The following is a 25,598-nucleotide window of genomic DNA, read 5'->3' on the forward strand; positions in this document are numbered from 1 at the left end:
AGTTTTCTGTATTACTGTTTAGGGTCACTGAGCTTGGCAGATCACTATGTAACTTTCCCATCAGATTTCCTGTGATACGACTAGGCTGACACTATTCTGAAATTTTGAAGTGTCTGTGGAGTGATATAAAAATAATTTAAAATTGACCTTTATTGATCTAAGTTTTGATAATTCCATTTGCCTTTGTGCTGTAACAAACAAGAGGAATTAAAATTGTGCCTTGCAGGGAGGCAGACTAGGTTGGTGTGTGGGAAATTAGAAACCCTACTGGAGGAAAGGCCACACTGGTGATGGCATTGGTGTTGGAATATTTACTGCATGACACACTGTATTATGAACAAGTTGGTAAATCATAGTGTTATAATATAGCAAATTATCTCAAAGTAGAAGTGTGGTCCATTAAGGCAAAAAGACTGTTAGGACCACATTCCTATTTTTTGTTTTGTTTTTGGGGTTTTTTTGGCCACACTAGGTGACACTCAGGGGTAACTCCTGGCTATGCACTCAGAAATCGCTCCTGGCTGGGGGGCCATATGGGGAGTCTCAGGGATCTAACCGAGGTTTGTCCTGGGTCAGCTGCATGCAAGGCAAGTGCCCTATCGCTGCGTTACCGCTCTGGCCCCTACACTCCTTTTTTTTTTTTTTAATTTATTTTTGGACCACCCCTGGCAGTGTTTAGGGCTTACTCCTGACTCTGTGCTTAGGGATCACTCCTAATAGAGGTTGGGGAAAAGGAACATATGGGCTGCTGGGAACCAAATCTGTGTGAGCCATGTGCAGTACCCTCCGCACTGTACTATTGCTGCAGTTCCAAGGGTCATACTTTCATTTCCACCAAAATCCGCAGAGCTCAGCTAAGTCAAGCATTTAGTTCCTTCCATTGCCTCCAAATGATGATTGATTCTTTCCAGAAGTACATGGACTCATGGAAGGACAAATTTGCTATGACTTGGCTTTTTGTTCTAGCTTTATTTACTTTCTTTTTTTTTAAGTAGAATTCCTGTTTATTATTGGGCAACATGTTTCACACATACATCAAACAACCCCTTCCCCGCAAAAAAATAAACAGCATTGGGGCTGGAGAGAGAGCATGAAGGTAAGGCTTTTGTCTTTCATGCAGAAGGTCATTGGTTTGAATCCCGGCATCCCATATGATCCCCTGAGCCTGCCAGAAGCGATTTCTGAGCATGGAGCCAGGAGTAACCCCTGAACACTGCCCTGTGTGACCCAAAAATTAAAAATAAAATAAAATAAAATAAACAGCAACTTCATGGACAAAAAAAAGGAAAAAAGGAAATCTCATCTTTGGCTATCTCATACAAACCAACTACTTATATAGTATAGCTAGCTAAGTACATACTTACTTTCTTTTTTTTTTAATGTAAAGAAGGAGGACTCCTGCATGTCCCTGTGGAAGCTGCATCTTAGAAATGGGCCAGGCTCACATGTCAACTTTTGAGGCCTCTTGCCATATCCACAGTTTTGTCCTATTTGTCTTCTGTCACACTGGGACAAACTCTTAGGAATCCAAGAAAGATTTTAGGTGAAGAGCTTGGTTTGATGCTTGGGATCCAATATACTATCAAAAATTATGGCTGATATAAATCATCTCAGGAAATCAGAGCATGTGATCACAAGAACAATGATTTCATGCTCTGGAACACTTTCCATAAGTATTGCTAACTTTTTTGTGTCCAAAAAAATATGTTTTCAAACAAGCTGTTGCAAAACAGACCCCGCTGCCAGTTTCAAAATCCAAGATAGCTCGGCCTCTCATACTTACTGCTCAAATTTATGGTCTTGTAGTTAATAGGTAAAGAGTAACCTTATCCAAAGACAAGGGCAGGGGGGCAAAGTGGCAAGTTCATGTGTGATGGGCTGGGAGATCAGTCATTCAGCTGCAGGGAAGAAAACAGGTGGCATTTTCAGGGTAGTCCTCATGCTCTCTCTACTCTGCACCAGAAACAGCTTTGCACAGGGGGGAAAATTGGAGAACTTGTGTGGCATGCAAGGATGAGCAGAAGGTCAGACTGGAGGGGAGGGTCTGGGTAGCCACTGTGATTTTGGGGTTCCCTTTGGAGCCCTGCAGAAGGAGGAGTCACTGTCTGAATGGTAACTTGCAATCTAGAGGGACCTGAACATTGGGTTTGCCTTTTTTTTTATTGTGGTGGTGGGGGGTCAGGCCCAGCAGTGCTGGGGGCCAAAGGCCACTGAACTTGTTTGACTGTTGTTCTCTTGAGTGCTTTGCTGATTTAGTTCTTGGAAAGGGTCTTCAGGCCTTTACAAACAAAAGATTTAAGGTAAAGCATTCTTCACCTAATCATGTAGCCCTCAATCCCAGAATTCATTTATCTTCATTCCAGGCCCTTTTCTGTATTGACCTCAGGGTAGAGCCCTTCACAGATGCTAGGGCCCACCTTGTCCTCTGGGGCCTGCCCTGTCCTCTGGGACCTGTGTGTCTTCTGGGGCCTGCCATGTTCTCTGTGGCCCACCATGTCCTCTGGGGGTTGCTGTTATAGCATGTCAATTTACCCCATAGTTCCACCAGAGAGCCTAAAGTCTCTTGTTTTCAGGGCATCCAAGTGGGGGAAGTGGACTGTGAGAGGACCTGAGCTGACCCTTTGCAAGGCTGGTAAACTTAAAAAATATATTTTTTTAAAAGGATGGCCCAGGGCTTCCAGAAAAAAACACTTTAAGATGAAGAAGACTCCTTTGAGTAAAGGGAAGATTGAAGCCCAGGATGTAGGAGCGAAAATTTAAGAAGCATTGGGTATGACTGCTGCTACCTGGCTGTGTGACTCTGGGCATGGTCCTTACCCTCTCTGAACCTTCATTTCTTCCTACATAATATAAAACCAAAAAATGGTACCCACTCATAAGGCTAATCAGAGGAAATCATGTCACCAATATTTATGAACAACTTAAAGTACTGCTTCGCAAACTCGAAGGATCAAAAATCGTATTTTATTTTAAGCATTTTAAGTTGAAAGAGAACCTCAGGGCCAGAGCCATAGGACAGTGGGCATTTGCCTTGCACTTACCAACCCGGATTCTATCCCTAACATCCTATATGGTCCCCTGAGCACTGCCAGGAGTGATTCTTGAATGCAGAGCCAGAATTGATGCCTGAGCACAGCTGGGTGTGCCCCAAAAACCTTAATTATTTAATTAATAAGAACCTCAAAGTAGCAGATTAAGCTGCCAGCTAGAGACATAGTATAAGAGGCCAAAGGGGGGGGGGTGGGAATGCAACCACACCCTGTTCCTTCCCATCCAGAGCTCCCCAGGCAATGCCTGTGATTTCCTTCAAGCATAGCTGGGAGAAGCTCCTGACAACTGCCTGTTGTGATCCTAAGCTCCTAAATACATAAGTAAATAAACTAATAATAAGTTTCCACCAGAGATCAGTTAAAATTGCCATTAGAATCTGCTCTTGTGCAGATTTAAGCAAACTTAAAACATTTTCCTACAAATACTCTGAAATAAGTCTCTGGGAATGGACATCCTTTTTTCTTTTTTTGGTTTTTGGGTCACACCTGGCAGCGCTCAGGGGTTACTCCTAACAGGGGTTACCCCTGGCAGGCTCAGGGGACCATATGGGATGCTGGGATTCGAACCACCATCTTACTGCATGCAAGGTAAATGCCTTACCTCCATGCTATTTCTCTAGCCCCTGGACATCCTTTTATTCCTGATCCAATGGGAAGTTATGAGGTCTACAGTGAAGATTTACTGCCTAGGGCCACCTGAAGCAGGCATAACCTGGACTTCTCAGAGGGGACCCAGGAATATACTCCAGGACTCAGCCATGGAGTGATGGGACAAAGTGGCTTATTATAATCAGCTTCATGCTTTCACAGTGGATGGTGAAATAGATGCCTAAGAGCCACAGGGAGTGGCTTCCTGAGTGCAAAAAGAGCTGGTGGCCTGCAGGGTTGGCAGGTGACAGAAGTGCATGTGAAAGAAATAGGAAGGTATGCTAGGGTGGGAGGCAGTAGGATGTGTAGGTGTGACAGGAGGATACATGTACATGGGGGGGTAAGGGGACTACAGGTTGACATGGGGATATCCAGGGGTGACAGGAATGTTGCAGGGGTGAGGAGGGAATGCAGGGATGACAGGAGGGTTTCTGAAGTGACAGGAGGCTGTAGTGAGTGAGGAGAGTTCATGGTGACAAGAGGGCTGCAGGGATGAGGAAGGCTGCAGGGTGACAATAGGGTTGCAGGGGTGAGGAGAGTCACAGGGTGGCAGGAAGTATATAGGGAGGAGTGACAGTATATAAGGTTTAGGAGGTGGTGGAGATGTGCTGGGGCATATTTATTGATTGGTTGGGGTGACAGGGATGTGCAATGGGTGTGTAAGAGCTTCAGGGAGCTTCGGGGGGCTTTAGGGGCCTAAGGTGCTGAGTAGCCCCAAGAGCCCCTATGGCAGGGCCATGATAAGCTCTAAGCTCCTACCACCAATTCCTCTTCTTATTGACTTTAGATTATAGCTGTGTCCTCCCGGGTCTGGAATGTTTCTGTGTCCCTCCAGGTCCAGAATGGCAGCTGTGTCCCTCAGAGACTTATCCTTTGATAACAAAGAAATCTCCCACCCAACCTTCCCCCCAACCCCCAGGACAATGCACAAGAAACCACCAGCTCCCCATAACTCATCTGCAAGTGTAGTTGTGACTGATAAATTGGACAGATTTTCATTTGGGCAAATGTCCATTTTATCTTACTAATTTGAACAAGGAGAGTTAAAGACAAAGCCCATCAAACATTAGATAAGCATTTTAAGTTAATGGACCGTGGGGTCCTATTTTGCCACAGACCCAGAAAGCATCATCTTCTGTCCCTCTTTTTACAGCAACATCAATTATTAATATGTATATTTTTGCTGACAGAGGCCCTTGCTCTCCACGTAGATTTTGTTATCCAGTTCCGGGTCATTAACTGGGAAGCTTGTAAATAGAATGGTTTATTCACACGGGAAGCCTTCATTAAGATGCATTATTCTACAACTGATGTATTTCAGCGGCTGCACCATTATGGGTTGCTCTATTTCCTTTAATATTCATAATTTATTTTTAAATGAGTTGCTGCTTAGAGGGCAAGGTGACAAATTTGGATGCCACGTGACTCAAGTTGACAAAGAGGGCACAATATTGTGGCTTGGAGAAAGAACTCTTGTTCTGTAGGATACCAACAGAGATACGCTTGACATTCAAAAGCAGCTGGAGAAAGACACCACCAATGACTCCAGATGTGTGTGCTAGAGAAAGTCTGTAGAACCACACTGGAGCATGTACATATTAGTGCACTAGAAGAAACACTAATCTTCAGGAATCAAGGGCTGTGTAGAGCAGCAGCAGCGAGATTTGGGGAAGGCATTGAGATAGGAACCCATGTTCCCTAGATGGTGATGAGTAGTCACACACCATCACCCCAGGGCTGGGAGCCAGACCAGGAAGAAATGTTATGAGAGAATTTGAAGAGAGAGATGAAGCCAGAGCAATATTCCAGTGTACCCATTGAGTCCCCCAAACTCTGTCAGGAGTAAACCCTGAGTGTTGTAAGGTATGGCCTTAATACAACAAATAAAAGAAGAATTTGGGACACAGTGTCCCCCAAACTGGTGAGGGATGATAAAGGTCCAGTTGCCCTTAGGGTTTCTGCTTTCCTTAACGTTCATGGGCATGTTGGATGCTGATGAAGACTTTGTGTAAAGCAGTTGACAACCACCAACCGTCCAGCCAGCTATTCATTTTCAGGGGTACACATAAAAAGGAAAGAGCCCCTTAGAAATTGAGCTTGTACAGGTACATCTGAAGGGATTTGAGCTTGTACATGCACATCATGCACAGCTGAAGGGAAGTAGCTGCAAATGAATCACCATAAAACAAACTAAAGGGAGGATGTATCACATGACCCATTGGCCAAACAGAGACCCAGAGATTTATCAGTGCTTAAGGAACATCCCATTTGAAGCAGGTTTGCAAAGAGCATGCTTGAGAGGGCAGACTGGGCACCTTTGAGCTGCTACCAGCAGCTGTATGGCTGTAAAGCTCTTCATACATTTCAACTGCCAGGGCGGGAGATGGAAGGTGTTACCAGCATGTGAAAGAAGTTAGTGCTTTCTGGAAGGATTCAGTGACAGAAATCCCTATCTTCGAAACAAAATAGATCATGTACATCAGGCATGAAAGATGTCTTGAAATGCCAGAGAACAAGGCAATTTTGATCCCTGGTCTTTTCACATTGTTTATAAAAATGAGTCTGTCGTTATTCCAGATTCACTTTCAAGTCATTTGAGAAGGTTTTTATTTTTCTGCATCGTAAAAAGTACATGTTCTCATATTCAACTGAGACAATGGGTTTATATCTTGCATTTCTCTAAGGCTGGCTTTATTAGGTATCAAAAGTCTGACTTGCCATTAAGTGCCTGTGGAATTCATTTTTAATCAACATTACCATTGTGGTTTCAAGATGAGAAGTCGGTCCCAGAGCTACATAGGAAAGAGAAAGATAGGGTGAGAGAGTGAGGGGAGAGAGAGATTGATTTGTGATTATGGATTTATGAATTCCAAATTATGAATTTACCTCTAAGATAGTATTTCTTGCCTTGTACTTGATATAAATGTATAGCATGGCTAATGTGTATTTTAAATAAGGCCTTGAATTGTATTAATTATTTGTTTTGCTTTTTTTTAATGTTCTTTTTTTGGGTTTCACTTACCCTGGACTTTTCCCTTACTCTATAGTTTTTTGGCACATTTGGTACCCTGGCAATCATCTCGGTAATATCCTGGTAACATGCTCTGGGCACACCTGGAGTGCATGTGGCTCAGCCCTCAACCTCCCAGCTCTGCATTGTTCCCATATAAGCAGGAGAATGAGACCTCAAACAACAGCTGGGTTCCACTTGCTTTACCCAGCTTAGAAAATGACCCCTATTACCGAGTTATCAGGGATGGTGGGACCCAGACTGGACCAAGGATTTGCTCTTTTCAGGAAGAGGAAAGTGGGTCTGACATCTTACTCAGACTTTTAGCTGCATGACTGCTCTCATAGAAAATAATTTCAGGAGGAGGAGACAGAGTGACATCAGAAAAGTTTATTGGGGAAAGAGGAGAGAGTGGGGAAGGGGGACAGAGAGAAAAGGAGGGGAGAGAGATAATGACATATTTGAGAGAGAGATGTGCTTAAGAGAGCCATGAAGAGGGGCCAGAGAGATAGCATGGAGGTAAGGTGTTTGCCTTCCATGCAGAAGGACGGTGGTTCAAACCCCGGCATCTCAGATGGTCTCCCGCGCCTGCCAGGAATGATTTCTGAGTTAGAGCCAGGAGTAATGCCAGAGTTGAAATGGTGAAGATATGGACTACTTTCCCAGAATGGGGAAAGGCACCCTAATGTAAATAAAGAGGTGATGTGAGCAAATTCACCCTAAGGTAAGAGAGTGTGTGTGCCATAGACAGACCAGTCAGTGTCTCAGACAAACTCAGGGGAAGAGAGTAAGAGAATAACAGAGCCAGGAAAGGTGGAAAAATGATATCAGCCCTATGTGCTGGACTTCGTTGTCTGAGTGTGCGGATTTGGGCATGTGAATGACCTCTCTGGTTCTGCGTCCTCGTATGATGATTACAGAATAGAGAAATGGTGTGTGGGTGTGAGGTTATTTTGTGGTATGTGTCTGACGATGGATGATTTCTCCCACATCCTCTTTCATATGTTACACACTTTACTCTTTTCCTTTATTCCCTCTTCTTCCTCCTCACAACACTTCCAAAATGTCACTGTGTGTGAAGGTAGCTATGAAGAATGAACAGTGTGACTCTGTTCCAATAAAACTTTATCTGCAAAAGCAGAAGAAGGGCCAGGTTTGACCCATGAACTACAGGTTACCCAAATCCTCCACTACAGGTTAGTGCTTTTGCAAGTCTGGATGATGACTAGACTCATCTGAAGATTTACCCAAATTAGTAGATTCTCACACAATCTCACCCTTCAGATGTAACTAGCAATCTGAATTATTTTTAAAGTGCTCCAGAATTTTAAAGACTTGACCAAAAATAACTCACTAATAGGATTGAGTTGGCATCTAAACATTTTCCACGAAGATATTGTCTATGAAACACATGAAAGAAGCAAATAAAGAATAAGAAACAATTCCAGGAAAAGATTTTTTAAAGTGCGCAAGAAAGAAAAACAGCAATATATTCTGACTTAATATTCTAAGTCAATCCACATAATTAATGAACCAAAAGCCATGTTGTTTATGGAAGATAAAGATCTCTCTCAGACAAGTGCAAATGGGCAAGGGTGAGTAAAAAATAGAAACGTTCAGAGTTAGAAAAGATCTGTCTTGATAATGTGGCATTTACCCAAAATTTGTTGCAGAGAAAAAAATTAAAAGCCCACAGAAAGAACATTTTCTTTTCTTTTTTATTCTAAATATATTTTTTAATTTTTTTAAATTAAATCCCAGGATATAGGTTAAAATGTTGATAGTTGAGTTGGAGCATACAATGTTCCAACTCCCACCCCTTCACCAGTATTCATTTTCCACCATCAGTTTCCCATTACCTTCCCAAGAAGAAGCATTTTCAGAGAAAGGCATTCTGATGCACTTTTAAAACTTGGATGTGAATACAGAAGACTTAGCAGGGGGAAACAGTGTCCAGGGAGGATTTTGTTTTTAATTTTACACTTTTGAAAATGTAAATATTGTTAAAAATTAATTTAAGTAATATCAATGAGTCCATCAATGGAAGGCTGCTTGTTTGATGGACTCTCCAGAGTCCATCTGCCTTTCTCTTGGGAAAGGACACATGAAAATGGCTCAGAAAGGTTACTTGCCCATTTGAAAGAAACATTCAAGGATAAGCTTCCATAAAATAAAAGCAGCCAAAGGGGGCCGGAGCAGTGGCACAAGTGGTAGGGTGTTTGCCTTGCATGCACTGACCTAGGATGGACTGCAGTTTGATCCCCCAGCGTCCCATATGGTCCCCCAAGCCAGGAGCGATTTCTGAGTGCATAGGCAGGAGTAATCCCTGAGCATCATGGGGTATGGCCCAAAAACATAAAATAAATAAATAAATAAATAAATAAATAAATAAATAAATAAATAAACAAAAGCAGCCCAAGAATGAAGAAGAAAAGCACACATGGAAAATAGAATTGCCGCCTTTGGAACAGTCACCAAGAGATAAATTTTGGAGGAGGAAAATAGAACACAAGAACAGTATGTGCTAACACATTGGATCAAGAGACAAACCCCCACATAACTCAGACACTCCCATTCCACTTCTCTGGAGGCCAGGGCTGACTGCTTCCTCAAAGAGGACCATGGAAGGTGGAAGGGCCAAGAAGGCCCTTTTGCTGAGACACTGTCCCAGCAAATGACCCAGGTAGACACCCAGATCCTGGATCTCTATGATAGCAGGGATCAGTGAGGCTAGACTGGTATTGTACTTTCCTAAGGACTCTTCTCAGTCACCTGGGACCCCACTTTAATTGCTACCAGGTAGAAGTGTATCAATATGACTGGTAACTCTAAGAACCCTCCTCATTTATTTCGTGCATTTGGAAACAAAGCTTGGAGAAGGATTCAGAGGTTGCACTGACAAAGGTCTCAGATGTATAGAAGAAGAAAAAGAAACACAATCATGAATCTTCCAGTTCTTTCCCTCCGAATCTACTCTAGCACACCGCCTCTACCACTCACTTTGCTGTCCTTTTTCAAGAAGGAAAATTCCATTTCTGCCTCCCATACAACCAAACAATTTGGGGCTTAGCTTAGCCCTAGATTCATGTTTTTAAAAATAAATGTCTTTATTTTAAACATGGTGGTTTACAAAATTGCATAATACAGTAATAATTACATAAGCAGTTATTTCTGGCATTCTGTGTTCTAACACTGATCCCACCGTCAGTGTAACTTTCCTTCCACCATTGTGCCCAGTTTTCCATCTTCCCCCATGTCTTCCCATGGCAGGTACAAATAATTTTACTTACTATTGCTTATTACAAATAAATGATAATGACATTACGGGGGGGGGATAATCTCATTCAAAGAAAATTTGTGAGAGCTGTCATATGTCTCAATGGGATCATTATGTCATAATCTCAAGGTTTACTAAGCTGTTCATTGCTAGTTGTCCGTTCCGTTGTTAGCTTTATTTGTTTAGCTTGGTGGTTTCTATGATTATTTTGCCTAATTTGGTGGATTCCTACTGGAATATCAGTATGAAAACTATGGAGGTGTTGTGTGGTCATGTATGTGGCCACATGGTCCAGGACTCTGAGGATCTATGACGCTTAGCTGATGTGTTCATGTGGTAGAGGCAGTGGTTCATGGGTATAGCTGCAGGGACTTCTGAAAGTGCATAAGTATGAGGGGAGATGACCCTCCCTGTCCCCAAAGAGTCTGTGGAGACATCAGCCATAAAATCGTCATATCTGGAGGTTATGTAAGTTGTCTCTGCAGATATTAGTAGAAAAGGGGTGAAGTTGGGCCATTGGCATGGCAGCAAATGTGGGGAGTGTATGCAGATGCTGAAGCTTCAGCAGGGGGCTACTTTCCTCTTCCCAAGGTACCCCAGCATGATCAACTGCAAGGCAGATACATCTATGAATTTTTATGGCTTGGCTGGGCTCTCTTTCAAGAATTCAATGAATCTGTGTTGCTGGCTAGTGGGCAGACATAGCAGCAATTCTGGATTAGAGGTGTACCTCAGTTTAGTTAGCCCTAGATTCTAAGGAATCTCTTGCCCTTCCCGACCTTCTCACTTAGAAAGGAAAGTTTGAAGAGCTGGGCAGTGGTGAAATGCAGAGAACCTATAAGTGATGAAAGAACCTCTGGTTTCTCTGGTCCCTGTTCTCAGGTGAACCTTTTGATGTGCTGTTAGGATAATCAGCCTTCACCCTAACAATATGGCTGTATTGGCCTTCACCCTTAACAATGATGGCTTCCTCTTTTACATGTTAAAAACCCACTGGGGCGGTAAGAACTTTTAGATAGGTTCTTTACCTTAACTCCTCCCCACCCATGGGGGTGGTCCTATCTTCACAGTAAATACTGTGGTCCTGGCCTCCCCTCGATCTTGTTCCATATGGTGGAAAGGTGCCTGGACCTGTGTTTCAGCCTGATTTGGATTATTTCCTGCTGTGGCCCTCCTCCCCTGTTTACCATTGCCCCCAGGGGATTATGGTGTGTGTATTAATCACAATGTGCCTATCGTGGCATTGTGGAAATTTGCACTTGTAGGTTCCCCTGAATTTTATTATAATATCATTGATAAAAAGATTGATGCACACAATTTACACACACACACACACACACACACACACACACATTCTATCCTTCATTGCAAATTTCACAGCATACTGATTCTTAGAGAATAATAAAATATTTTTGGTTTTATTTTATTTGGGGATGCACCCAAGGCGAGCACCTTACTTTACCCACTTTACTCACCTGGTCCCAAGAACAATAAAATCTGAGGCCAGAAAGATAGCATGGAGGTAAAGTGTTTGCCTTTCTTTTTTTTTTTTTTTTTTTTTTTTTTGGTTTTTGGGCCACACCCGGCATTGCTCAGGGGTTACTCCTGGCTGTCTGCTCAGAAATAGCTTCTGGCAGGCACAGGGGACCATATGGGACACCGGGATTTGAACCAACCACCTTAGGTCCTGGATCGGCTGCTTGCAAGGCAAACGCCGCTGTGCTATTTCTCTGGGCCCAGGTGTTTGCCTTTCATGCAGAAGGACGGTGGTTCGAATCCCGGCATCCCATATGGTCCCCTGTGCCTGTCAGGGGCGACTTCTGAGTATAGAGCAGGAGTAACCCCTGAGCTGGGTGTGACCCAAAAACCAAAACCAAAACCAAACAAAACAAAAATCCTTGCAATAGGTTAAAAAAAAAGAAGGGGGGAGAAAAAAGAAAAAAAAAAGAAAAAAGAAAAGAAACCTTGATTTTCCCCCAATCTTCATATCTTTTGTCCCACTTTTATTGCTGTCAATAATAACAAATAATAAAAATAATAACAAACTATAGCAAATAATGACAAATAATAATAGCAAAATAATAAATAGTCCCAGCAGGAATGTTGACTGATGTTCTCATTTACATTAAGATGAAAGTAAAACAATGCCGTGCATGTCACATTTCATTCACTTATTATTTATTAAAGTTAGTGCTTTGCCTAGTCAGAGTAGTTTTTATATGCTGGTTTTTAATTGCTTCATTTTTGGTGCTCTATACAATGTACCACGACTGAGACAGGGAACTCTTCTGTGTATCTGCCTTACTGTTTTCAATCAGTCTTTTAAGTCTAGACACTCAAATCAGAGCAGTCAAGCCCTGCCTGATTCATAACACTTGGCAATTTCCATGGTCCGAGTGTTTGCAGATTATCAGTCTGGAACCCACTGACCTGACTGAACACAGCTGGGGTAATTAACCATGTTCATGTTACACACAGGGATCTTTCAAATTGAAGCATTGTGTGGATAACACTTCATGAGAGGGTTTTATGCACACGACACTCTACCAGGGGTCCTCAAACTTTTTAAACAGGGGGCCAGTTCACTGTCCCTCAGACCATTGGAGGGTCTGACTATAGTAAAAACAAAACTTATGAACGAATTCTTATGCACACTGCATATATCTTATTTTGCAATGAAGAAACAAAACAGATACAAATACAATATGTGGCCCACGGGCCATAGTTTGAGGACCCCTGCTCTACACTGTTTCATACCCCCGCACCCTATACCAGCATGTCTGCTTCCATCTACCATTGTCTCAGGACTTCGCTGCCCACCCCTACTCCTACATGAGGAATTACATGAGAGATGATTGTATCTGTCCCTCTCCTGCTGACTTCACTCAACATGACCCTCTCCAGACCCTCACATAGTGGCTAACATGCTTTTTTGTTTCCAACATATAAATACAAGCCATATGAATAACATCAAGAGACTAAATTATAGGTAAAATTCTGGAAAAAAGTAAATTGAGTGGGGCCAGAGAGATAATGCAACATGCTTTGCTTGCCAGAGGTCCAAGTTCAAACCTCCAAACCTCAGTACCCAACAGTCCCCTGAGAACCACCAGAGGTGACACTGGAGCATATTGTTGGGACTGAAGGCATGTGGCCCAAAAGCCAAAAATAAATTTAAAAGGACTCACATAATAATTATAGTAATGAAATGATGCACTTTTGGGGCTGGAGAGACAGCACAGTGGTAGGATATTTGCCTTGCATGTGGTAGACCCAGAACAGACCTAGGTTCAATTCCTGGCCTCCCATATGGTCCCCTGAGCCAGGAGCAATTTCTGAGCACAGAGCCAGGAGTAACCCCTGAGTGCCACTAAGTGTGGCCCAACCTCCCCCCAAAAGATGTAAAAAAAAGAAATGATGCATTTTCAGTACTGACCATTTGTTTTTACTTTGTCAAGTAAGTTTTGGTAATTTGGCATTTTGAAAAGAACTGCATTTGATAACCTTAATAGCTGGTTTGCAAAATTGCTAAAAAAAAATGTTGGGGTTATTTTGAGGGAGGCACAAGTCTTACTCCTGGTTCTGCACTCAGGAATTACTCCTGGTGGTCTTAGGGGACCTTATAGGATGCCAGGGATCAAACCCCAATCACTTGCTCTCTGCTGTACTATCACTCTAGTTCAAAATCACTAAAAATGTATGTAACTGCTCTTCTATGTAGGAAATAAAGAAACCTGGTAGGGAAATAACAAATGCTCCGAGGCAACTGAACCTGAGAACTGATCTCCAGTAGGAATATTAGCATGGAGGAGAGATATTGGGAGATGGGGTTGAGGTGGGGAACACTGAAACCATGGTGGAGAGAAATGGACACTGGTAGAAGGTGGCGCTGGAATGCTCTATGCATGAAGCCCAACTGTGGACAGTACTGAAAAGTGTGGTGCCTAAAATAGAATTTGGAAAGAGAATGTATGTACCAGACCTTGTACACCACTGGAAAGTACATGACTGCATTTGACCGAAGGGTGCTACTCTAGCCTCCACATCCCTGAAACCTAGAGGCCCTCCTGCAGTGCTCCTGCCTTTGGTGCCATATCATGGCCCTTCCCAGTTCATCTCTCAAAGCCCCTTTAGATCCTCCCAGCCAGACCTCAGCAACAGTGCTTTCAGATATGGTCTAGCAAGAGTTAGCACAGCAGACAAGGTACTTGCCTTGCATGTGGCTTGCCCAGGTTTAATTGTGCCACACCATTAAATCCCCCAAGCTTTACCAGGAGAAAACCTGAAAATGAAGCTGATAGTGTCTGATCCCAAGATGTAGATATCACTGGTGAGATCAGAGTCACTGGATGTAGAAGTCACTAGTGAAGTCAAGTCTCAGGCAAGTAGAGTACTCACCAAGAAATATCTATCAGCCATTTTGGATAATATTTATTGTAAGTGAGAAAGGGTGGAGAGTAAAGTGTGAACTCTGTGTCAGCCAATTGAGTAGATTGGGGTGAGAGGGAATTACAACATGGTGTGTTTTTCTGTGTTTAGGGAAGACTGGGTAAGGTGGTTAGGGAAAGTAGGGTGTGTGCTCTGGAAGTTAAAACAGGGTGTGTTTAAGGTGATTAGCTACACCTCTTCCTTCTTAACTTTATAGAAAAATGCATAAATATGAGGTAAAACAAAGTAATTCATGCCCTGAAGGTTCGAAGAAAAAGCCTGATGTCTCTATCTAAAAGATAAAAGGTGTGGCAGTCTTTTGCATAAGTGCAGAAAAAGTTGGGATAATAAAAGGAAAAATAACTTTTAGAAGCAAATAAGGTGATGAGGAAATTTTAAGCCAGTTACTGTTGTACTAATTCCTATGAATCAGTGCTAGTGAGGGTTGGCTTGGCTTTAAAAGCTTCATAGGTTACTCTTATTATAGTGATCATTATAAGAATGTTTTAGCAAACTAGAACATTCAAGTTCCTTTCATAAACTTCCCTAAACAAAATCACAAGAACATTTCTGAATATATATAGTTTGAAAAAAAAAGTTTGCTAAAACATTCTTATAATGATCACTATAATAAGAGTCAATAGTACCCAAGATCCTTTTCCATCGACTTCTGTGGACAAAGACAATAGAACATTCTAGCACACATAATTTTGAGAATAAGTTGCTAAATAATATACACAATCAAATATCACAGCAATTGAGAAACATTCACTAGGATAGCTGAGAACTATTAAAGTCTAGCAACATTGAGGTCGGAGAGATAGCATGGAGGTAGGGCCGTTTGCCTTGCATGCAGGAGGACAGTGGTTCGAATCCCAACATCCCATATGGTCTCCAGAGCCTGCCAGGAGTGATTTTCTGAGTGTAGAACCAGGAGTAACCCCTGAGTGCTGCCGGGCATGACCAAAAAAACAAACAAACAAAAAATCTAGCAACATTATGCATTTCCTCAAACTGTGCAAACTAATATTAAAGCACTAAAGTTGAACACAAAATTATCTGTTTGCAGTGAGGCATAGAACAAAAGAATAGCATTAAGATCTATATAGGTGGCTCACACAGTTTAACCAGCAATATAATGACTCACACAAAAAGGATCACAAGCTTTAGTTGCAGGAGGTTCTGAAAGTAGTTTCTCAACTTGTGCTTCGACTGAGCTTGAATCCTCCATCTTCTCTGCTGAGGCCCTCTGGGACAGAAAGGCCTTTAGATCTTGGGCCAGAATCTGGGTTAGGAGACCAGCTCATCTCCCTGCTCTTTGCCCCCTTCAAATGAAGCTTTCTCTTTGACTTCTACACCCTCAGTGACCTCGATAAGATGCTGCAGGTTGGAGAGTCAAGTTCCTCTCACAAAGTACCTTTGGTAGAAGAAAAGTGGTGTGTGTCAGCATCTGGGACCCTGCTCAGAGTCTTCTGCTGTCCCCTCTTCACTGTCTGCTTCTGTCTCCCCCGAAGGGAGCTCTACAACCGTGGGTGGTGGGGCAGCTGAGTAAGGCGAGAGAATAAATTTGCAGAATATAATATGGGAGCATATCGGTAACTTTTTACTGGCACTCTGCTAGGTCCGAATACATCAGTAGTATTGGACCCCCTTTCTCCTTTCACAACATCAAACTCCACAATCTCCCCATCTCCAACACTACATAAAAACTTTCTGGGATTGTTTCTCTTAATAGCTGTCCAGTGAACAAAAACATCTCCTTTGGTGTCATTTTTGTTGGTAAAGGCATAATCTTTCCAGACATTGAACCATTTGACAGTACCAAGGCTTGGATTGACAGCATCAGCTTGTCCCTTAGACTCCTGGCTTGAGGCACAGGTATATCTCTGGTTGAGTCATTTTCAGATTCTGAGTCTGCAGAAACTGTAGCCAGCTCATCATCTTTGAGAGATGGGAGTCTCTCAGTTTTAGTGCCAGTAGTGAATGATAAATTATCATCCCTAGGAAGGTCTTTAGATTGAGAACTTGTCACCACTGGGAAGGCACCCTTTCTCTCTTGAATATGTGCCTGGAAGAATTTCTATGGAGCCTGGTACATACAGTCCAGAGTAAGAAATGCAGGTAGATGAACCAGAGCAACATGAAGCCATTCAGAAGGGGTTGGGGGGTGGGGGCATGTGCACCAGTGTTTCACTAAAAGGCACAGCACATTAAATTCAGCTTGATGGGACCATCATGGTGATTTCCACCAGAGGGTCAAGTCACTCACCATCATTGGGATCTTTGCAAGTCTTTGGGTCCCTGTTTGGGCACTAAGTGTAAATGAGGCAGGTAAGGTCACAAACACCAAAAACAAACAAGCAAATAGAGATGGTTTGTTCTTTTACCAAACTCTCAGGCTACTGTTGTGCCACTGGATTCCTTCAGGGCTGTTGCAGATGAAGAATTTTTTTTTATTACTGAGGCCCTGCAGTCCCTCACTATGCTTCAAGCAGGGCCAGAGACTACCCGTTACTGATAATCATTGGTTTATAAACTCTCCCAGAATAGCACCAGAGAGATGCACCATCTTGGTGCAATACCTGCGTCAGCTGAGAGGGCCTCCGAGAAATGGGGATGAAGTGGGGTCTGTGACAAAGGCCATGTTTGGGTTTTATTTTTCTTGCTTTCAGTACATGCTCTTCACCAGCTCTTCTTTCAAATCCCTTTGTATGCTATTATTTTGTTCTCCACTAAATCAGAAAGATATGAAAGCTTTCCTTTGCTGGCATGGAGGCATGTTTGTTTCTCAAGCTTCTAGCATAGAAGTGTTGAAAAGCTCCCATGCAGAGCCCCTAAAACAACTGCCTCTGCCCTTCGCATGCCCTCACCACTGTTGGCCAGGTCCTTCTGTGCTTTGATTCTGCCAGGGTTTTGACAGCCCTTGGCCACTATCCAATGTCCATCACCTTTTCTGATTTTTGTTTTGTTTTGTTTTTGGGTCACACCCAGAGGCACTCAGGGGTTACTTCTGGCTCTATGCTCAGACGTTGCTTTTGGCAGGCTCGGGGAACCATACAGAATGCCAGGATTTGAACCGGGATCCATCCTGTGTTGGCTGCATGCAAGACAAATTGCCTTACTGCTATGCTACCATTCCAGTCCCACTGTTTCTGATCTTTCCCTGTCTGCTTCCCAGATTCCTCCCCCACTGTTCAACCAAGTCAGCCCAACAGTGGAGCAGGCTAAGAAGGTGAGTTTGCTGAGGAATGAGGTGCAGGAGAAGCATGAGGCTGACTACAAACAAGCCCTCGTCACCATCAAGGATGACCTGAAGATTATGGAGGGGCCGGATATCAAGGAGAATCTGCAAGACCAGATTCGACACTGGTTCATCGAGTGCAGGTGAGTACAGAGTGATTGTGGTGCCCACACACGTGTCCAGGCACAGACAGGTGGCTGACCACAAGCCCACTGTTCTGAGTTTGAAGGCATCAGTGTGTTTTAAGAAATGTGAAGATTAGTAGCCAAAGTGATATAGTGGGAAGGGCATTTGCCTTGCACATGGCTGACCTGGGCTTGATTCCCATATGTCCAGGAATGGTCCCCGAGTGCAGAGCCGGGAGTGTTGATTAAAAATACAAAATATAAAAAGATCCACATGTTGGGTGAATCCTCCCCCAGTCCTAGCCCTTTGGGCACCTCTAACCCTTTGGCCAGCTGGTCTAAAAATGCAGAGTAAGGCAGAGAATAATTCACAAGCAGTCAGTTAAATTTTAATCTGAGTCAGCTTGCTTTTATTCCATGGCCCTGTCCGCCATATGCTTTTCCTCATATGTGCTTCTCTGCTATGCTTTTTTGCTACCCCCTGCCTTTTTTCTGCTTCTCTCTCACCAACCCCCAGCCATAATTTTTTATTCTTTATTTAAAATAGCCTGCCTTATCCCAGGTATGGACAGGTCTGATCATCCAGGTGGGATTAACATCTCAAAAGCTTAGGTAAAAGGACATTGAAGGAAGGGTTACAGTAAGTAACCCCTGAACACAGTCAGGTCTGGTTCAAAGACTGAAAAAAAAAAGTGAATGGTTTGGGGATGTGATTTCCAAACATCAAGGTGGAGGATGCTATAGGAACTAATTACACTTCTTGCAATGGCTTTTGGGTTCTAGTATTTTCTAAGAAAAGCTGGGCATGGGTAAGATCAAGCTTTTCTTGGTTCTTCTCTGGCAACTGGGACTAGGAAGCCACCCTCAAGCCCTTATTACATGGGTCTGTCCACTGGCCAGCTTGCCTCCCAGCACCAGTCTAGGACAGAGCCAGAGATGATGGTGCCAGCTCAAGATGGCAGGGCCACAATCACCTCTTGAGAAGTGAAAGATGACAATTCATTGAACTCAAGAAGAACAGGAGACGGGTCTCCCAGACAGGTCTTCAGATGAAACACAGACCCAGTCCACACTCTGCTCATAGCCCAGTGGCTCAGGCATCCAACCAACCATGACTGTCCCCATTCACAAACACAGTGATCACCCTTCTGGCTCTTCTTTCAGACACTAAGGACCAGGGTAACTTGTGTCTCAGCCACAACTGTTGAATGTGTGTCTGTGAGTATTTAGAAGCTCACAAGTGTTTAGAAAAATTGAATCAATCATAAACTGTCATGGGATAAACTCCCCATCCAGGATTTTAACATGCTGTTTCCTCAATAATAGTTGGATGCTATAGCAAGGGATTATTTATTCAAAGCACAAAAACATGCTTTTCAATGGGAGAATTCTGTCTTTTAGTGTAGCCAGACCTGGCAGTATTCAGGACTTAATCCTGGCTTTAAGCTCAGGGATTCCTCCTGGCAGTGCTCAGAGGACCATATGGGGTACTGGGGATCAATCCCAGATTAGCTGCATGCATGGCAAGCTCCCTCTTCACAGTACTGTCACTCCAGCCCTGGCCTCTCATTCTTATCCAATCACATCACTGTGTCAAAAAGATTCCTTGGTTGTGTGCAATCCAGGAGATGTTTGTATAGTGGTATATTTCAGAGGTGCTGATTACATCACTTTGGATATGATTCAAACCTTCATTTTCATGGATCAGGAGGATTCTACATATTTGTTTATTCACCTTCACTTTCAGGAACTTTATTCTCTCCTTTCCTTGCTCATCAGAGAACAGTGGGGCAAGTATGTTTTCTCTCTAAGGAGAGATTCCTTAAAATCTAGCTGACTGCTATTGGCAAACCTAATTACAAGTACCTTATAGCAAGGAGCTAAACAACTAAATGGGCAGTTGTAAACACAGGCCCACAGATATCTTCCTCTTGGAACATAGAAGTCCCCACATGCATGTGGAATTTTTAATGGAAGCAGATACTGGAAATCACATTTTCATCTCTGGGGGTGTGGGCAGTGTCAGTCCTTTGTAGCCTGGAATCTTCTCTATTTTAGAAGCCCTTTTATTCCTAAGACATTTTATCATGAAATCTCTGGTCAATAATACATTTAAAGAAAGACAGCAACCAGTTTGGGATAAGCCAAGAGAAACATCTAGAGCATGTCAGGCCTCCCCACGGAGTCAGCTGGACTGATGCCAGGGCTTCATGTACTCCCCTGACTGTCTCTTGATTAATCAATGTGCCTCTCTGCTAGCTGGGAACCCACACATCCAGCCTCTGTCATGGGGGATTCAGCCTGTCAACCTTGGAAGGCCCAGTTCAGCTCAGTTTCAGGCTGAGCAGGTCCTTGGGATACTGTATGAGCCACACACCAAAGCAGTAAAGTGGCCTCTTTTCAAAGTTGGGAAGTCAAGGGCAAAGTTATTTTCATTAACAAATCACATTTATCTGCTTGTCTCTGAGAAAACCCTTTGCCTTGCTTTCTTAAACTAAAAAAAAAAAAAAAAGTAAATATTTACTTTTGAAATATAAGACATAACACAAAAGCACCACCGGGAGAGTAAAGGATCCTGAACAGAGTCTATAGTTGATCCCATGACAATATACTCCAAGGGCGGAGAAACCCCATATCTCTTAGGCCAAGTGAATTCCTTTTCAAATGACCCCAATATTTACTGTGCCAGGGCAGGAGGGAAAAAAGAAAAAAGCAAAAAAACACAAAACATTGTTTATTTTTTATATATTATTTTTTATCTTCATTTGTTATTATTTTTATTTTTATTTACCTATCTATTTTTGGTTGATTTCTTTGTTCTTGTGTGGTTATTGAAGCTGTTGCCCCCATTTACACTTATTTTTTTCTTTTCTTTTCTTTTCTTTTCTTTTCTTTTCTTTTCTTTTCTTTTCTTTTCTTTTCTTTTCTTTTCTTTTCTTTCTTTATGTGCTCTGCCAAGTTTCTTATCTCAAGACCATGGCAGTTTTTTGTTTGTTTGTTTTTTGTTGTGGTGGTGGTTATCGTTATTGTTGGAGTCCTCACTGGATATTTGACACTTCTTTTTGTACTGGTGGAGTGTTTCACCTTTTTCTCCTTCATCTCTCAAATCGATGAGAGCCTCTAGAAGAATTCCGCTTATTTTCTGCGTATTAGACTTTTACCCCAGTTTATTACTTTTCTCTTCTTCAAACAAAACCACATAACTTGAACTAGCTAGTCCTGCCCCCCAGTTAGAGGGGGAAATAAGGGAGGCGCCAAGACCAAACAGGTGCAAGACTACTAAGTAGTAGGCTAGATACAGAGGGGAGCACATATTCTGGCAGCCCTGGGGGTGAGGGAAGAGCATATGGGAGGTAGGACAAAAACGGAGGTGTAGGGAGGACAAATTGGTGATGGAAATCCCCCCTGATTTTATGTAAATATGTACCTAAAATATTATTGTCAACAATATGTAAGCCACTATGATCAAAATAAAAATTATATTAAAAAATATATAAAATATCATCAGACCGTAGGATAAATTTCGATGAGACACACAATGGCAGTTTTAAAAAATACCCCCAATTGCTCATGGCAAGCTGGGTTTGCTTCCTGGCACCAGTTAGGGTTTCTTGTTTCTTGAGCCCTACCAGGATAGATCCCTGAGCACCACTCAAAACAAACAAAAAAAAGTTATTTCCCAAGCTACAGCTATTATGCATTCCCTACCATCAATCTCATCCAATCAGTCTCACTCAATCAAGACACATGTTTTCTAAGCTAAAATTTTGTTTTGTTTGGTGTTTTGGGGTCATATCCATTGGTTCTCAGGGGTTACTCCTAGCTTTGTACTCAGTAATTATTCCTGGTGGTGCAAAGGGGACCATACAGGGTGCCAGAGATTGAACCCAGGTCAGCCACATGCATGGCAAACATTCTACCGGCTCTACTATCATTCCAGCCTTTTTAAGTTAATTTGTGAATGCTCTTAAAGGAAGTCATTTTTTTTTCAAAATTAAAAGGAATATATGCTCCTTCTAGGGTCTTTGCAAAATAAAGAAGCATTTAAGAAGCAAAGAACAATTATCTATAATTAGAGATAGCTGCTGTGAGACTTTCTGGAAATTTTCCTTCCAGTCTTTCTCTCACACAGATATTTTAGTTGTAGATTTATAAGTTCCTGTTTCTAATTCTTAAAAATAATAATAACATTGGGTTTTCCCAAGTCCTTGAAAAATTTCCCCCAAAAGATGCTTTTCACAATTATTTAACTTTCTGTGGCCTGGATGTGGCTGCTCATAAGTTGATTCTTTTTAATTTTTGTCAGTGGGAGGAGGAATGCAGACCCCTTGTTCTGCCACTCACTTTCCTTCTGTGACACATCTTGTCTTTCTCTTTCCCTTTGCTATGGCTTCTTTTGAGTGATGCCAAAAGAAAAGTAGCCAATAAAGTAGTTATCCATTGCATATATACCGAATCTTTTTTGTTTGTTTGTTTGTTTGTTTTGGGGTCACACTTGGCAGTGCTCAGGGGTTACTCCTGGCTCTCTGCTCAGAAATTGCTCCTGGCAGGCTCAGGGGACCATATGAGATGCCAGGATTCGAACCACAGTCCTTCTGCATGCAAGGCAAACACCCTACCTCCATGCTATCTCTCCTGCTCCACATATACTGAATCTTTTTTTTATAAATATATTTTTTATTTCAGTAACGTGATTATAGTTGGGTTACAGTCACAAACAGAACACCCCCCCCTTGACCAGTATAACATTACCCCCTCCTAGTGCCCCCCTCCCATCCCCTGCCTGTATTCGAGACAGGCATTCTTCTACAGTTATTTGTTTTTAAGTTCAGTAAATTGTTTTCTTTTCTTAAAGGACAAGGGTCAAAGAAAAAATAGTAAAGGTGTGACAGTGGCAATCGCCATTGTTTGCATAGGCCCAGAAAAATATGGGAAAAACGAAAAAAAAATCCTTGGCCTGATTACAAGAAGGCCTCACCCCCGAGGTTTATTGGCATAAGACCGACTCTGGGCTCCAGCATACCAGTCTGTCCAACTTGAGTCATTCTCCGTGGTCCCGGTGAAACTTTTTCACACTTTAGCTGTTGTTGGTATCAGGTTTCTATATTTAAAGATTCTGGATTCTATGCATTTCTTTCATTGAAGTCAGGCTGATGTGGAGCATCCTCTAGTTTCAGCACACCATTAGATGCGGAGTGATCTGCCCTGCAAGCAGGCTGTTGCTGAGTTGTCTGGGTGTTGAGAGCACTCTTTGGAATAAGTCAATGCCAGAGCAGTGGTAGGTCTTCCCTGGTAGAGGTTTGGATCCTGATAATGATATAGACAATTGTGGTTGTTCCCATAGATGGTATCCATGGTTCAGGGGTGTATGGGTGATGCCCATTCTTCTGAGGCCTAAGCCAAATCATTATGCCAATGTTCAGGGTATAAGGCCTAACTGCATTACCAAATTTGTGTTCCCATCTCTATTAGATAAGAACTTGTTTGCATATGTATGATTTTCCCATTTTAATGTGCCTATGCAAAAGAGAAACAATGCCACAAGATATTGCTGGTGCATCTGGGGGCCAACGAATCAAGTCCAACATTCCCTGTAACTTGGTTCAAACATGCATTCTATACAGAGATACTCTTCTACCAGTATTGCTTATAAAACAGATCTCAAAGGGGGAAAAGCAAACATATAATCAAATAACAAAACTAGTGGACAAAATTGTCACTATATGAGGAGATTCAAAAAGAATTATAGATGTTAAGGGAATACATCTGAAATATACAAAGGAGATACACGTGTCCCTTTCATGTTTTAGAAATAGTCAAGAGGGAGGGCATTTGGTCTGTGATTTGGACAAACGAAGATCGCATGGAGCCATGTCCTTTCCTTGTTGCCTGCTGAAGCTTCCGACTTCCCAGAGGTGTTTGCTTCCTAATTGCTGGAAGCCAGAAGTTCACCAGTCCCCTCCCCGACTCCTGCAGGAATGGGGAAGCCTGAGTTCTCCTTTAAAATGCTTCTTGCCGGAACCCAACATATACCGAATCTTAATGATTGCAAGTTGACTTCCAAAGTTAAAGATTTGCCTGTAATTCTAAAAAAAAAAAAGAAAAAAAATGCGCTATAAGAAAGCAAATCAGGGGCCGGGAAGGTGGCGCTAGAGATAAGGTGTCTGCCTTGTAAGCGCTAGCCAAGGAACGGACCGAGTTCGATCCCCCGGCGTCCCATATGGTCCCCCCAAGCCAGGGGCAATTTCTGAGCACTTAGCCAGGAGTAACCCCTGAGCGTCAAACGGGTGTGGCCCAAAAACCAAAAAAAAAAAAAAAAAAAAGAAAGCAAATCAGGGACAGGGAAGAGGAAGAGAAGGAAAAGAGAGGGAAGGTCAGAGGGGAAGAAAGGGGGGGAAGGGGGAGAAAGAGGAGAAAAGAAGAAGAGAAAAGAGAAAAAAGAAAGGTGGGAGGAGGAGAGAAGATGGGGGAGAGGGCAAAGAGAGAGGAAAGAGGGCAGCAGCCATGTATGCACCCCAGAGTTGAGGTACATTTACTTGTCCACTTGTCCCTCGGGAGAGCTCTGGATTTCACTTTTTTTTTTTTTTTTTTTTAGTTTTTGGGCCACATCTAGTAACACTCCGGGGTTACTCCTGGGTATGCACTTAGAAATCGCTCCTGGATTGGGGGACCATATGGGACTCCGGTAATTGAACCGAGGCTTGTCTAGGTCAGCCGAGTACAAGGCAAACGCCCTACTGCTGCACCACCATTCCAGCCCCTAAAACTGCCCTTTCTATAAGCGGCTGCTTCTATTTCCATTAAAAAAATTTTTTTTTCAATTAGCATCTCCTAAACAATGTTCAGGAGGCACAGGGATAACTCCCAGCATTACTCAGCCAGGTAGCAGTAAGGGCTCATGTCAGAGTCTAAAGGGATGAGGTTTTTCAGGCCCAGAGTGTCCAGGACCAGTAGGATCACCCACGAGGCGCCAGGGAAACAACCAGCAAATATGTCCCTGACTCCAGTGTGTGTGCTATCTCCTCTCTCTATGTCTCTGTCTCTCTCTGTGTGTCTCTGTTCCTCTCTGTCTCTCCCTTCTCTATCTGTTTCTCTCTTCTCTCTCCCCCTCCATCTCTTTGATTACTGTAGACATAGGATTATTTCTCCTGGAAAGTAGCACATAAAAAAATGAGTCTGAAATGTGCATCTCTGAGTGTTTTGCTCACTCTACTGGGAATCTCCATCCAGAGCTTTCTAGGATTCCTGAGCCATCAAGTAGTGTGACTTATGGAACTGGGCAGGACTGATGAATGAAGGGCACCAGGGCTGGGAGCAGAACTGAGCAAGGAGGCGGGCAGGGCAGATCTCCTCATTTCCCTCCTGCTCTTTACAAAGCAACATTTTGAAGGAAGGTGAAGGAAGGAAGGTTCTGTATTATTTTCTTACCAGTAATCCTGGCATGGATCAGAACAAGAGCAATAGTACAGCTGGTTAGGGCCTTAACTTTACATGAGGCTGATCAAGTTTTATTCTGAATACCCGATGGTCCCCCCTACCAGTTCTGATCCCAGAGTGCAGAGCCAAGAATAAACCCTGAGCAGCATGGGGTGTGCCCCCCCAAAAAAAATGTCTTTAAAGAAAGAGGTCAGGGGCTGGAGCAATAGCACATCAGATAAAGCGCTTGTCTTGCATACAGGCAACCTGAATTTGATCCCCAACACCCCATATGGTCCCCTAAGCTGCCAGAAGTGATCCCTGAGTGTAAAGCCAGGAGTTACCCCCGAGCATGGCCAGCTATGCCCCCCAAAAGAAAGGAAGAGCCAATTAAGTCATCAAT

General features: G+C 42.9%; 1 protein-coding gene across 1 annotated transcript in view; it reads left to right on the top strand.

Moving 5' to 3' along the window:
* The window catches only part of IQCA1 (IQ motif containing with AAA domain 1), a gene marked incomplete at its 5' end in the record, with an annotated part of 105,394 nt that overhangs the window by 23,377 nt on the left and 56,419 nt on the right, over window positions 1-25,598 (top strand). Inside the window, one exon of the mRNA XM_049773654.1 lies at window positions 17,592-17,797. Coding sequence (XP_049629611.1) covers window positions 17,592-17,797 — 206 coding nt within the window. The remainder of the gene's footprint in view (window positions 1-17,591; window positions 17,798-25,598) is intronic.

The sequence above is a fragment of the Suncus etruscus genome, chromosome 5 (genome assembly GCF_024139225.1).
Source record: "Suncus etruscus isolate mSunEtr1 chromosome 5, mSunEtr1.pri.cur, whole genome shotgun sequence".
Taxonomy (NCBI): domain Eukaryota; kingdom Metazoa; phylum Chordata; class Mammalia; order Eulipotyphla; family Soricidae; genus Suncus; species Suncus etruscus.